Source organism: Trichomycterus rosablanca, chromosome 15, assembly GCF_030014385.1.
Source record: "Trichomycterus rosablanca isolate fTriRos1 chromosome 15, fTriRos1.hap1, whole genome shotgun sequence".
NCBI lineage: Eukaryota > Metazoa > Chordata > Actinopteri > Siluriformes > Trichomycteridae > Trichomycterus > Trichomycterus rosablanca.
The window spans coordinates 20,380,663-20,394,450 of record NC_086002.1 but is presented as its reverse complement, the minus strand read 5'-3'; the positions used below and the strand labels follow the sequence as shown (position 1 = coordinate 20,394,450).

At 39.0% G+C, this 13,788-nt stretch overlaps 1 protein-coding gene across 1 annotated transcript in view; it reads left to right on the top strand.

Annotated features, from left to right (window-relative positions):
- The window catches only part of LOC134328358 (NACHT, LRR and PYD domains-containing protein 3-like), a 44,844-nt gene extending 32,014 nt beyond the window's left edge, over nt 1-12,830 (top strand). The window contains exons 7-9 of the mRNA XM_063009461.1: nt 8,315-8,488; nt 8,740-8,916; nt 12,169-12,830. Coding sequence (XP_062865531.1) covers nt 8,315-8,488; nt 8,740-8,916; nt 12,169-12,175 — 358 coding nt within the window. The 3' untranslated portion in view covers nt 12,176-12,830. The remainder of the gene's footprint in view (nt 1-8,314; nt 8,489-8,739; nt 8,917-12,168) is intronic.
- The last annotated feature ends 958 nt before the right edge of the window (nt 12,831-13,788 follow it).

Sequence of the window (13,788 nt, the reverse complement as noted above, 5' to 3'; positions counted from 1 at the left end):
TCTCCAGGTTGAGGGGGTGTGATCTAACAGAGGAAAGTTGTGAAGTTCTGTCCTCAGTTCTCAGTTTAAACTCCTCCAGTCTGAAACATCTGATCCTGGGTAACAATAACCTGAAGGATTCAGGAGTGAAGCTGCTCTCTGCTGGACTGGAGAATCCACACTGTAAACTGGAGATACTGGGGTAAGATCTTCACTTTCACACTGTAGATACAGAAGATCATTCATACAGAAACTGTTATTGATGTGTGTAGGAGTTTCATATTTTACTCATTTTCCCCACACAAGATAAAACACTTTATCATTAATATAATAGAATAGTTTTACATGTTGAAGATTTCTCAGTGATGATGTCTGGTTTACATCACAACTCTGACAATTCATGTTACATCATCATAAATTTCACTTTGTCCAACTTTAGCTTCTGATAACACAGGGGGTTCATGTGGTGCAACCTGGTGGGAAATTAGCTTTTCCCATAAGAGCCACACCACTTAAAACCAGGAAGTGTGTCTTCTTTCATGTACACACACTTTTAGGTACAATAACTCACACCAGGAGCCACTTAGAGTAGCTAATTTACCCTCGAATGTTTTTATGTTCAGAAAAAAACAAAACATAAAATGCAGGGAACTATTGGGAGAACATACAAAAACTCTTCACAGACAGTAACCAGATAATTGAACCTAGGAGCTCAGGAACTGTGTTGCATTGCAGTTCTCGCTCTACCAGCTGCTCCACCCACCATCCTGATATATTAGGTGTTTGAACACCACTATGAAAACATCTGATAATGATTCGGACTCCTGTGTGATTATGAAGCATCATTAATTAAACTAGAACTGAAATCCCAGGTTTCATTAGTTGGTGTTTGGAGGGTTTTTGGTTTTGATTGTGTAGATGTTGTAGTGTGATTGTTGCTAAATGATCTACCAGCTAACAAAGATCTACTGAAGATTCAAAATTTGAACTGTAAAAGCCTTTAAAATGTGGAATCCATTTTAAGTCTGAAATCACATTTTACACTCACTTTGGAACAACTGCAGATTCAGCATTATCACTTTCATCTGCAATGCATTCTGGGTAATAATATCAGATCTGCTACTTTCTCTGATTGATAAACTCCTCCAGTCTGAAACATCTGGACCTGAATAACAATAAACTGAAGGATTTAGGAGTGAAGCTGCTCTCTGCTGGACTGGAGAATCCACACTGTAAACTGGAGATACTGGAGTAAGATTTTCACTTTTAGATAGATACTTTATTAATCCCGAAGGATAAATTTAAAAAAGTATACAATTATTTACAAAGTTTTATACACATTCATTCATTTACACTAATCACTTCATCCTGGGAAACAATCAGCGTAAACAAATAAACCATCTCAGGGTGACACACACGTTCCGAATCATCAACTCAGTTGCTTTCACTTTCATCTGCACTGCAGTCTGGGTAATACTATCAGATCTCCTTCTTGGATTCTACCTACTGCTGCAGGGTGACGTCTTTCATTTCTCTGATTGATCTGATTATTTCTCTCCAGGTTGAGGTGTTGTAAACTAACAGAGGAAAGTTGTTTAGTTCTGTCCTCAGTTCTCAGTTTAAACTCCTCCAGTCTGAAACATCTGAACCTGGGTAACAATAACCTGAAGGATTTAGGAGTGAAGCTGCTCTCTGCTGGACTGGAGAATCCACACTGTAAACTGGAGATACTGGAGTAAGATCTTCACTTTCACACTGTAGATACAGAAGATCTGTTTCACTCTGAAGCATCATTTTAATAAAAGCTGAACCTTGGTAGATGGTTTGTTTGGGACTCTTTGGAGTCTTCATACATCATCACATCCTATCATAATTGTTTCTTTACTGTAGCTCACTAACTTACCTGAGATTAGATCCTAAACTAGCAGCACCTGAGTTTCTGGTGTTGAACCTGCTGTAGGAATTTATCATGGATGAAGAAAAATGTGATTCAGTAATAACTGCTATTTTTATCTTCTCAGTGTTCTTCTATACAGGAATAAAATGAATTTTGTGTATTAGCTTTTTAGTTAGCAACATTCACAGAGGTAACAGCAATATTTTAGTAACAAGCCAGTAACGACCAGTAAATCAGTTTTAACCAGAAATCATCAGTTGTGCTTCAGTTAGATCTGAATAGCTGGGGGGTTTGATGTTCTAAAATCAAATCAGGTTTTTAATGATTACAAAGTTTTATACATCAGGACTCATTCAGTTACATTAACCACTTCATCCTGGTCAGGGGCGTGGTGGGAAACAATCCGAGTATAGTAGAAACACACCCTGGAGTGATGCTGTTTTCATGTGCACATCAGGCAGTAGGTTTCTGAGAGGTGAAACTCATTCACCTGATTTACTGTTAGAATTAACATACAAATTCTACATTATTATTTGTTGGATTGTTCGGCCATGTTGGAAAAAGTGTTTACATCACAACTCAGACAGTTCATGTTACATCATCATAAATTTCACTTTGTTCAATTTTAGCTTCTGATATCACAGGGGGTTCATGTGGTGCAACCTGGTGGGAAATGAACTTTTCCCATAAGAGCCACACCACTTAAAACCAGGACGTGTGTCTTCTTTCATGTACACACACTTTTAGATACAATAACTCACACCAGGAGCCACTTAGAGTAGCTAATTTGCCCTCGAATGTTTTTATGTTCAGAAAAAAAACATAAAACGCAGGGAACTATTGAGAGAACATACAAAACTCTTCACAGACAATAACCAGATAATTGAACCTAGGAGCTCAGGAACTGTGTTGCATTGCAGTACTCGCTCTACCAGCTGCTCCACCCACCATCCTGATATATTAGGTGTTTGAACACCACTATGAAAACATCTGATAATGATTCAGACTCCTGTGTGATTATGAAGCATCATTAATTAAACTAGAACTGAAATCCCAGGTTCCATTAGTTGGTGTTTGGGAGGATTTTTGGTTTTAAGTGTGTAGATGTCATAGTGTGATTGTTGCTAAATGATCTACCAGCTAACAAGCTGTTGGAATGATTACTGATTTAGCATCATCAATTCAACTGCTTTCACCTTCATCTGCACTGCAGTCTGGGTAATATTATCAGATCTGCTACTTGTATTTCACCTACCTTTCATTTCTCTGATTGATCTGATTATTTCTCTCCAGGTTGTGGGATTGTAATCTAACAGAGAAAAGTTGTGAAGTTCTGTCCTCAGTTCTCAGTTTAAACTCCTCCAGTCTGAAACATCTGAACCTGAGTAACAATAAACTGAAGGATTCAGGAGTGAAGCTGCTCTCTGCTGGACTGGAGAATCCACACTGTAAACTGGAGATACTGGAGTAAGATCTTCACTTTTACACTGTAGATACAGAAGATCTGTTTCACTCTGAAGCAAACCAGGCTGTGTGTCTTCTTTTATGTGCACACACACACACACACTTTTGGATACAATAACTCACACCAGGAGCCACTTAGAGTAGCTAATTTACCCTCGAATGTTTTTATGTTCAGAAAAAAAAACATAAAATGCAGGGAACTATTGGGAGAACATACAAAACTCTTCACAGACAATAACCAGATCATTAAACCTAGGAGCTCAGGAACTGTGTTGCAGTGCAGTACTTGCTCTACCAGCTGCTCCACCCACCATCCTGATAAATTAGGAGTTTAACATCACTAGATCTACTGAAGATCCCACATTTGAACTGTGAAAGTGCATTTAAAATGTGGAATCCATTTTAAGTCTGAAATCACATTTTACACTCACTTTGGAACAATTCCAGATTCAGCATCATCAGTTGAACAGCTTTCACTTTCATCTGCAATGCATTCTGGGTAATAATATCAGATCTGCTACTTTCTCTGATTGATCTGATTATTTCTCTCCAGGTTGAGGGAGTGTAATCTAACAGAGGAAAGTTGTGAAGTTCTGTCCTCAGTTTTCAGTTTAAACTCCTCCAGTCTGAAACATCTGAACCTGAATAACAATAAACTGAAGGATTCAGGAGTGAAGCTGCTCTCTGCTGGACTGGAGAATCCACACTGTAAACTGGAGATACTGGGGTAAGATCTTCACTTTCACACTGTAGATACAGAAGATCTGTTTCACTCTGAAGCATCATTTTAATAAAAGCTGAACCTTGGTAGATGGTTTGTTTGGGACTCTTTGGAGTCTTCATACATCATCACATCCTATCATGATTGTTTCTTTACTGTAGCTCACTAACTTACCTGAGATTAGATCCTAAACTAGCAGCACCTGAGTTTCTGGTGCTGAACCTGCTGTAGGAATTTAACATGGATGAAGAAAAATGTGATTCAGTAATAACTGTTATTTTTATCTTCTCATTGTTCCTCTATACAGGAATAAAATGAATTTTGTGGATTAGCTTTTTAGTTAGCAACATTCACAGAGGTAACAGCAATATTTTAGTAACAAGCCAGTAACGACCAGTAAATCAGTTTTAACCAGAAATCATCAGTTGTGCTTCAGTTAGATCTGAATAGCTGGGGGTTTGATGTTCTAAAATCAAATCACGTTTTTAATGATTACAAAGTTTTATACATCAGGACTCATTCAGTTACATTAACCACTTCATCCTGGTCAGGGGCGTGGTGGGAAACAATCCGAGTATAGTAGAAACACACCCTGGAGTGATGCTGTTTTCATGTGCACATCAGGCAGTAGGTTTCTGAGAGGTGAAACTCATTCACCTGATTTACTGTTAGAATTAACATACAAATTCTACATTATTATTTGTTGGATTGTTCGGCCATGTTGGAAAAAAGTGTTTACATCACAACTCAGACAGTTCATGTTACATCATCATAAATTTCACTTTGTTCAACTTTAGCTTCTGATATCACAGGGGGTTCATGTGGTGCAACCTGGTGGAAAATTAACTTTTCCCATAAGAGCCACACCACTTAAAACCAGGACGTGTGTCTTCTTTCATGTGCACACACTTTTAGGTACAATAACTCACACCAGGAGCCACTTAGAGTAGCTAATTTACCCTCAAATGTTTTTATGTTCAGAAAAAAACAAACCATAAAATGCTGGGAACTATTGGGGGAACATATAAAACTCTACATAGACAATAACAAAAAAAGATAATTAAACCTAGGAGCTCAGGAACTGTGTTGCATTGCAGTACTCGCTCTACCAGCTGCTCCACCCACCATCCTGATATATTACTTTAAACACCACTATGAAAACATCTGATAATGATTCAGACTCCTGTGTGATTATGAAGCATCATTAATTAAACTAGAACTGAAATCTCAGGTTCCATTAGTTGGTGTTTGGAGGGTTTTTGGTTTTGAATGTGTAGATGTTGCAGTGTGATTGTTGCTAAATGATCTACCAGCTAACAAGTTGTTGGAACGATTACTGATTCAGCATCATCAATTCAACTGCTTTCACTTTTATCTGCAATGCAGTCTGGGTAATATTATCAGATTTGCTACATGGATTCCACCTACTGGTGCAGGGTGACGTCTTTCATTTCTCTGATTGATCTGATTATTTCTCTCCAGGTTGAGGGGGTGTGATCTAACAGAGGAAAGTTGTGAAGTTCTGTCCTCAGTTCTCAGTTTAAACTCCTCCAGTCTGAAACATCTGATCCTGGGTAACAATAACCTGAAGGATTCAGGAGTGAAGCTGCTCTCTGCTGGACTGGAGAATCCACACTGTAAACTGGAGATACTGGGGTAAGATCTTCACTTTCACACTGTAGATACAGAAGATCATTCATACAGAAACTGTTATTGATGTGTGTAGGAGTTTCATATTTTACTCATTTTCCCCACACAAGATAAAACACTTTATCATTAATATAATAGAATAGTTTTACATGTTGAAGATTTCTCAGTGATGATGTCTGGTTTACATCACAACTCTGACAATTCATGTTACATCATCATAAATTTCACTTTGTCCAACTTTAGCTTCTGATAACACAGGGGGTTCATGTGGTGCAACCTGGTGGGAAATTAGCTTTTCCCATAAGAGCCACACCACTTAAAACCAGGAAGTGTGTCTTCTTTCATGTACACACACTTTTAGGTACAATAACTCACACCAGGAGCCACTTAGAGTAGCTAATTTACCCTCGAATGTTTTTATGTTCAGAAAAAAACAAAACATAAAATGCAGGGAACTATTGGGAGAACATACAAAAACTCTTCACAGACAGTAACCAGATAATTGAACCTAGGAGCTCAGGAACTGTGTTGCATTGCAGTTCTCGCTCTACCAGCTGCTCCACCCACCATCCTGATATATTAGGTGTTTGAACACCACTATGAAAACATCTGATAATGATTCGGACTCCTGTGTGATTATGAAGCATCATTAATTAAACTAGAACTGAAATCCCAGGTTTCATTAGTTGGTGTTTTTGGTTTTGATTGTGTAGATGTTGTAGTGTGATTGTTGCTAAATGATCTACCAGCTAACAAAGATCTACTGAAGATTCAAAATTTGAACTGTAAAAGCCTTTAAAATGTGGAATCCATTTTAAGTCTGAAATCACATTTTACACTCACTTTGGAACAACTGCAGATTCAGCATTATCACTTTCATCTGCAATGCATTCTGGGTAATAATATCAGATCTGCTACTTTCTCTGATTGATCTGATTATTTCTCTCCAGGTTGTGGGGTTGTGATCTAACAGAGGAAAGTTGTGAAGTTCTGTCCTCAGTTTAAACTCCTCCAGTCTGAAACATCTGAACCTGAGTAACAATAAACTGAAGGATTCAGGAGTGAAGCTGCTCTCTGCTGGACTGGAGAATCCACACTGTAAACTGGAGATACTGGGGTAAGATCTTCACTTTCACACTGTAGATACAGAAGATCTGTTTCACTCTGAAGCATCATTTTAATAAAAGCTGAAACTTGGTAGATGGTTTGTTTGGGACTCTTTGGAGTCTTCATACATCATCACATCCTATCATAATTGTTTCTTTACTGTAGCTCACTAACTTACCTGAGATTAGATCCTAAACTAGCAGCACCTGAGTTTCTGGTGTTGAACCTGCTGTAGGAATTTATCATGGATGAAGAAAAATGTGATTCAGTAATAACTGTTATTTTTATCTTCTCAGTGTTCCTCTATACAGGAATAAAATGAATTTTGTGGATTAGCTTTTTAGTTAGCAACATTCACAGAGGTAACAGCAATATTTTAGTAACAAGCCAGTAACGACCAGTAAATCAGTTTTAACCAGAAATCATCAGTTGTGCTTCAGTTAGATCTGAATAGCTGGGGGGTTTGATGTTCTAAAATCAAATCACGTTTTTAATGATTACAAAGTTTTATACATCAGGACTCATTCAGTTACATTAACCACTTCATCCTGGTCAGGGGCGTGGTGGGAAACAATCCGAGTATAGTAGAAACACACCCTGGAGTGATGCTGTTTTCATGTGCATCAGGCAGTAGGTTTCTGAGAGGAGAAACTCGTTCACCTGATTTACTGTTAGAATTAACATACAAATTCTACATTATTATTTGTTGGATTGTTCGGCCATGTTGGAAAAAAGTGTTTACATCACAACTCTGACAGTTCATGTTACATCATCATAAATTTCACTTTGTTCAACTTTAGCTTCTGATATCACAGGGGGTTCATGTGGTGCAACCTGGTGGAAAATGAGCTTTTCCCATAAGAGCCACACCACTTAAAACCAGGAAGTGTGTCTTCTTTCATGTGCACACACACACACACACTTTTAGATACAATAACTCACACCAGGAGCCACTTAGAGTAGCTAATTTACCCTCGAATGTTTTTATGTTCAGAAAAAAACAAACCATAAAATGCTGGGAACTATTGGGGGAACATATAAAACTCTACATAGACAATAACAAAAAAAGATAATTAAACCTAGGAGCTCAGGAACTGTGTTGCATTGCAGTACTCGCTCTACCAGCTGCTCCACCCACCATCCTGATATATTACTTTAAACACCACTATGAAAACATCTGATAATGATTCAGACTCCTGTGTGATTATGAAGCATCATTAATTAAACTAGAACTGAAATCTCAGGTTCCATTAGTTGGTGTTTGGGAGGATTTTTGGTTTTGAATGTGTAGATGTTGTAGTGTGATTGTTGCTAAATGATCTACCAGCTAACAAGTTGTTGGAACGATTACTGATTCAGCATCATCAATTCAACTGCTTTCACTTTTATCTGCAATGCAGTCTGGGTAATATTATCAGATTTGCTACATGGATTCCACCTACTGCTGCAGGGTGACGTCTTTCATTTCTCTGATTGATCTGATTATTTCTCTCCAGGTTGTGTAATTGTAATCTAACAGAGGAAAGTTGTGAAGTTCTGTCCTCAGTTCTCAGTTTAAACTCCTCCAGTCTGAAACATCTGGACCTGAATAACAATAAACTGAAGGATTCAGGAGTGAAGCTGCTCTCTGCTGGACTGGAGAATCCACACTGTAAACTGGAGATACTGAAGTAAGATCTTCACTTTCACACTGTAGATACAGAAGATCATTCATACAGAAACTGTTATTGATGTGTGTAGGAGTTTCATATTTTACTCGTTTCCCCACACAAGATAAAACACTTTATCATTAATATAATAGAATAGTTTTACATGTTGAAGATTTCTCAGTGATGATGTCTGGTTGTGGATCTGAATGGAGATGGAGGAGGAGGTGGGAGAAGATGATGTATGATTTTTATTAAATGATTTTCTTCTGCAGGTTGTGGAGCTGCAGTATTACAGATGAAGGTTTTACTGCTCTGGCTTCAGCTCTGAAATCAAATCCATCATCACATCTGAGAGAACTGTATCTGAACCTCAATAATCCAGGAGAATCAGGAGTAAAACTGCTCAAAGATCTACAGGAGGATCCACAATGTAACCTGGGGAAACTAGAGTGAGTTACTGTTGATTTATACACAAATACAACTAAACACACACACACACACGCACACATTACACACACATGCACACATTACACACACATGCACACATTACACACACATGCACACATTACACACACATGCACACATTACACACACATGTACACATTACACACACATGCACACTACACACACATGTACACATTACACATTACACACACATGCACACATTACACACAGATGTACAAATTACATACACATGCACACATTACACATTACACACACATGCACACATTACATACACATGTACAAATTACATACACATGCACACATTACACACACATGTACACATTACACATATGCACACATTACATACACATGTACACATTACACACACATGTACACATTACATACACATGCACACATTACACACACATGCACACATTACACACACATCTACACATTACACACACATTCACACATTACACACACATGTACACATTACACACACATGTACACATTACACACACATGCACATTACATACACATGCACACATTACACACACATGCACACATTACACACACATCTACACATTACACACACATTCACACATTACACACACATGTACACATTACACACACATGCACATTACATACACATGCACACATTACACACACATGCACACATTACACACACATGTACACATTACACACACATGCACATTACATACACATGCACACATTACACACACATGCGCACATTACACACACATGTACACATTACACACACATGCACATTACATACACATGCACACATTACACACACATGCACACATTACATACACATGTACACATTACATACACATGTACACATTACACACACATGCACATTACATACACATGCACACACTACATACACATGCACACATTACACACACATGTACACATTACACACACATGCACACATTACACACACATGCACACATTACACACACATGAGCACATTACACACACATGCACACATTACACACACATATGAACACATTACACACACATGCACACATTACATACACATGCACACATTACACACACATGCACACATTACACACACATGTACACATTACACACACATGCACACATTACACACACATGCACACATTACACACACATGAACACATTACACACACATGTACACATTACACACACATGCACACATTACACACACATGCACACATTACATACACATGTACACATTACACACACATGTACACATTACACACACATGCACACATTACACACACATGCACACATTACACACACATGAACACATTACACACACATGTACACATTACACACACATGTACACATTACACACACATGTACACATTACACACACATGCACACATTACACACACATGTACACATTACACACACACATGCACACATTACACACACATGCACACATTACACACACATGTACACATTACACACACATGTACACATTACACACACATGTACACATTACACACACATGCACACATTACACACACATGCACACATTACACACACATGCACACATTACACACACATTACACACACATGTACACATTACACACACATGCACACATTACATACACATGCACACATTACATACACATGCACACATTACACACACATGTACACATTACACACACATTACACACACATGTACACATTACACACACATGCACACATTACATACACATGCACACATTACATACACATGCACACATTACACACACATGTACACATTACACACACATGTACACATTACACACACATGCACACATTACACACACATGAACACATTACATACACATGCACACATTACATACACATGCACACATTACATACACATGAACACATTACACACACATGCACACATTACATACACATGCACACATTACACACACATGCACACATTACATACACATGAACACATTACACACACATGCACACATTACACACACATGCACACATTACACACACATGCACACATTACATACACATGTACACATTACACACACATGTACACATTACACACACATGTACACATTACATACACATGCACACATTACACACACATGCACACATTACACACACATGCACACATTACACACACATGCACACATTACACACACATGCACACATTACATACACATGTACACATTACACTCACATGTACACATTACATACACATGCACACATTACACATTACACACACATGCACACATTACACACACATGTACAAATTACATACACATGCACACATTACACATTACACACACATGCACACATTACACTCACATGCACACATTACACACACATGCACACACTACACACATATGCTCACATTACACACACATGCACACATTACACACACATGCACACATTACACACACATGCACACATTACACACACATGCACACATTACACACACATGCACACTACACACACATGCACACATTACACACACATGTACACATTACATACACATGCACACACTACACACACATGCTCACATTACACACACATGCACACATTACACACACATGCACACATTACACACACATGCACACATTACATACACATGCACACATTACACACACATGTACACATTACATACACATGCACACTACACACACATGCTCACATTACACACACATGCACACATTACACACACATGCGCACATTACACACACATGCACACTACACACACATGCACACATTACACACACATGCACACATTACACACACATGCACACATTACACACACATGCACACATTACATACACATGCACACATTACACACACATGCACACAATACACACACATGTACACATTACACACATGTACACATTACACACACATGCACACATTACACACACATGCACACATTACATACACATGTACACATTACACACACATGTACACATTACACACACATGTACACATTACGCACACATGTACACATTACACACACATGTACACATTACACACACATGCACACATTACACACACATGCACACATTACACACACACGCACACATTACACACATTACACACACATGCACACATTACACACATGCACACACTACACACACATGCACACACTACACACACATGCACACATTACATACACATGTACACATCGTTCATACTGGTTCTGATTGTGTTGAGTCTGATGGGTGACTGAAACATCTGATTTTGTCTGATCTCTTTTACAGCATCTGAACACACATTGAATTATGAGAAGAGGAAGATGAAGAGTAGTGGAGAAATTACAGATGTTAGTGAGGTCTCACGGTTAGGACGTCTTTCTACATAACCACAAGATGTCTAGAGGACTGACTAAAGAAAGTCTCTTCTGTATGATTCTAACCAATGTTCTTTGAAAGAAACCTTGTTGAATTGTCAGAACCAGTGCTGGGTTAAGGGGTACATAATGCTCTTTATTGCCACTATCCACTATTACCCACAATCCACTGTGATCCTGTGATGTTTCTTCCAGTAACCAGTGGGTTCATGAAATGGTATATATTTGTAAAATTATAAATTATATTTATTTACATTTACATATTTGGTATTTAGCAGAAACTTTTATACAATGTACTTTGACAGTGTACTGTCTAGGCCAGTGTTTCTCAACCTTTTTTCAGTCAGGGCACCCTTTAAAAGTATGCAAAATCTCAAGTCACCCCAGTCTAAAATGTATTAAAAAACGTACACTCTGCATCCCTCGGACTACTAACACACACGCACACACACCATAAGGTGTCATTTAGGGAGGGAGGGGTAAATGTGACTTACTTTTAATGTGAAACCTGAGCCTGGGATGATGCACACATGTCCTTATTTGTCTTGCCAATAAAGCTTCTTTTGAGTTTGAGTTGAGTCTCTCTCTCTCTCGCGCTCTGTCTGTGTGTGTGTGTGTGTGTGTGTGTGTGTGTCTTGCTCGCTCTCCGCTCTCGGATTTGAATTTCGACAATAAACAGCTCTTATTAGTCTTATTAGACCCATCCAACCCATCCAGCCTGCCCTGAAGATCTGCGAGGAAGACGTGCTGAGACTTTTTAAAAAACAGAAAGTCAAGAAGGCCCCAGGTCCTGATGGAATCTCTCCCTCCTGCCTGAGGACCTGTGCAGACCAACTTGCACCTGTCTTCACTAAGATCTTCAACAGATCACTGGAGCTGTGTGTTGTTCCGTCCTGTTTTAAATGCTCCACAATAATACCCATTCCCAAAAACTACCACAGGACTAAATGACTACAGACCTGTTGCCCTGACCTCTGTGGTCATGAAGTCCTTTGAAAGACTGGTTCTCAACCACATTAAGGAAATCACGGACCCCCTGCTAGACCCCCTGCAATTTGCCTATCGGGCCAACCGGTCGGTGGACGATGCAGTGAACATGGGTCTCCACTTCATCCTCCAACACCTTGATCACCCAGGAACTTATGCAAGAATTCTGTTCTTGGACTTCAGCTCAGCCTTCAACACAATTATTCCAGGACAATTACACAGCAAACTGACTGAACTCAGCGTACCAGCCTCCACCTGCCAGTGGATAACTTACTTTCTTACTGGCAGAAAACAGCAGGTGAGGCTGGGAAAGTGTACTTCAGGGACCCGAACCATCAGCACGGGTGCCCCACAGGGTTGTGTACTCTCCCCACTGCTCTTCTCGCTGTACACAAATGACTGTACCTCCATGGACTCCTCTGTTAAAATCCTGAAGTTTGCAGATGACACTACAGTCATTGGTCTCATCAGTGACAGTGATGAGTCTGCTTATAGACGGGTGGTTGATCAGGTTGTCCTCTGGAGCAGTCAGAACAATCTGGAG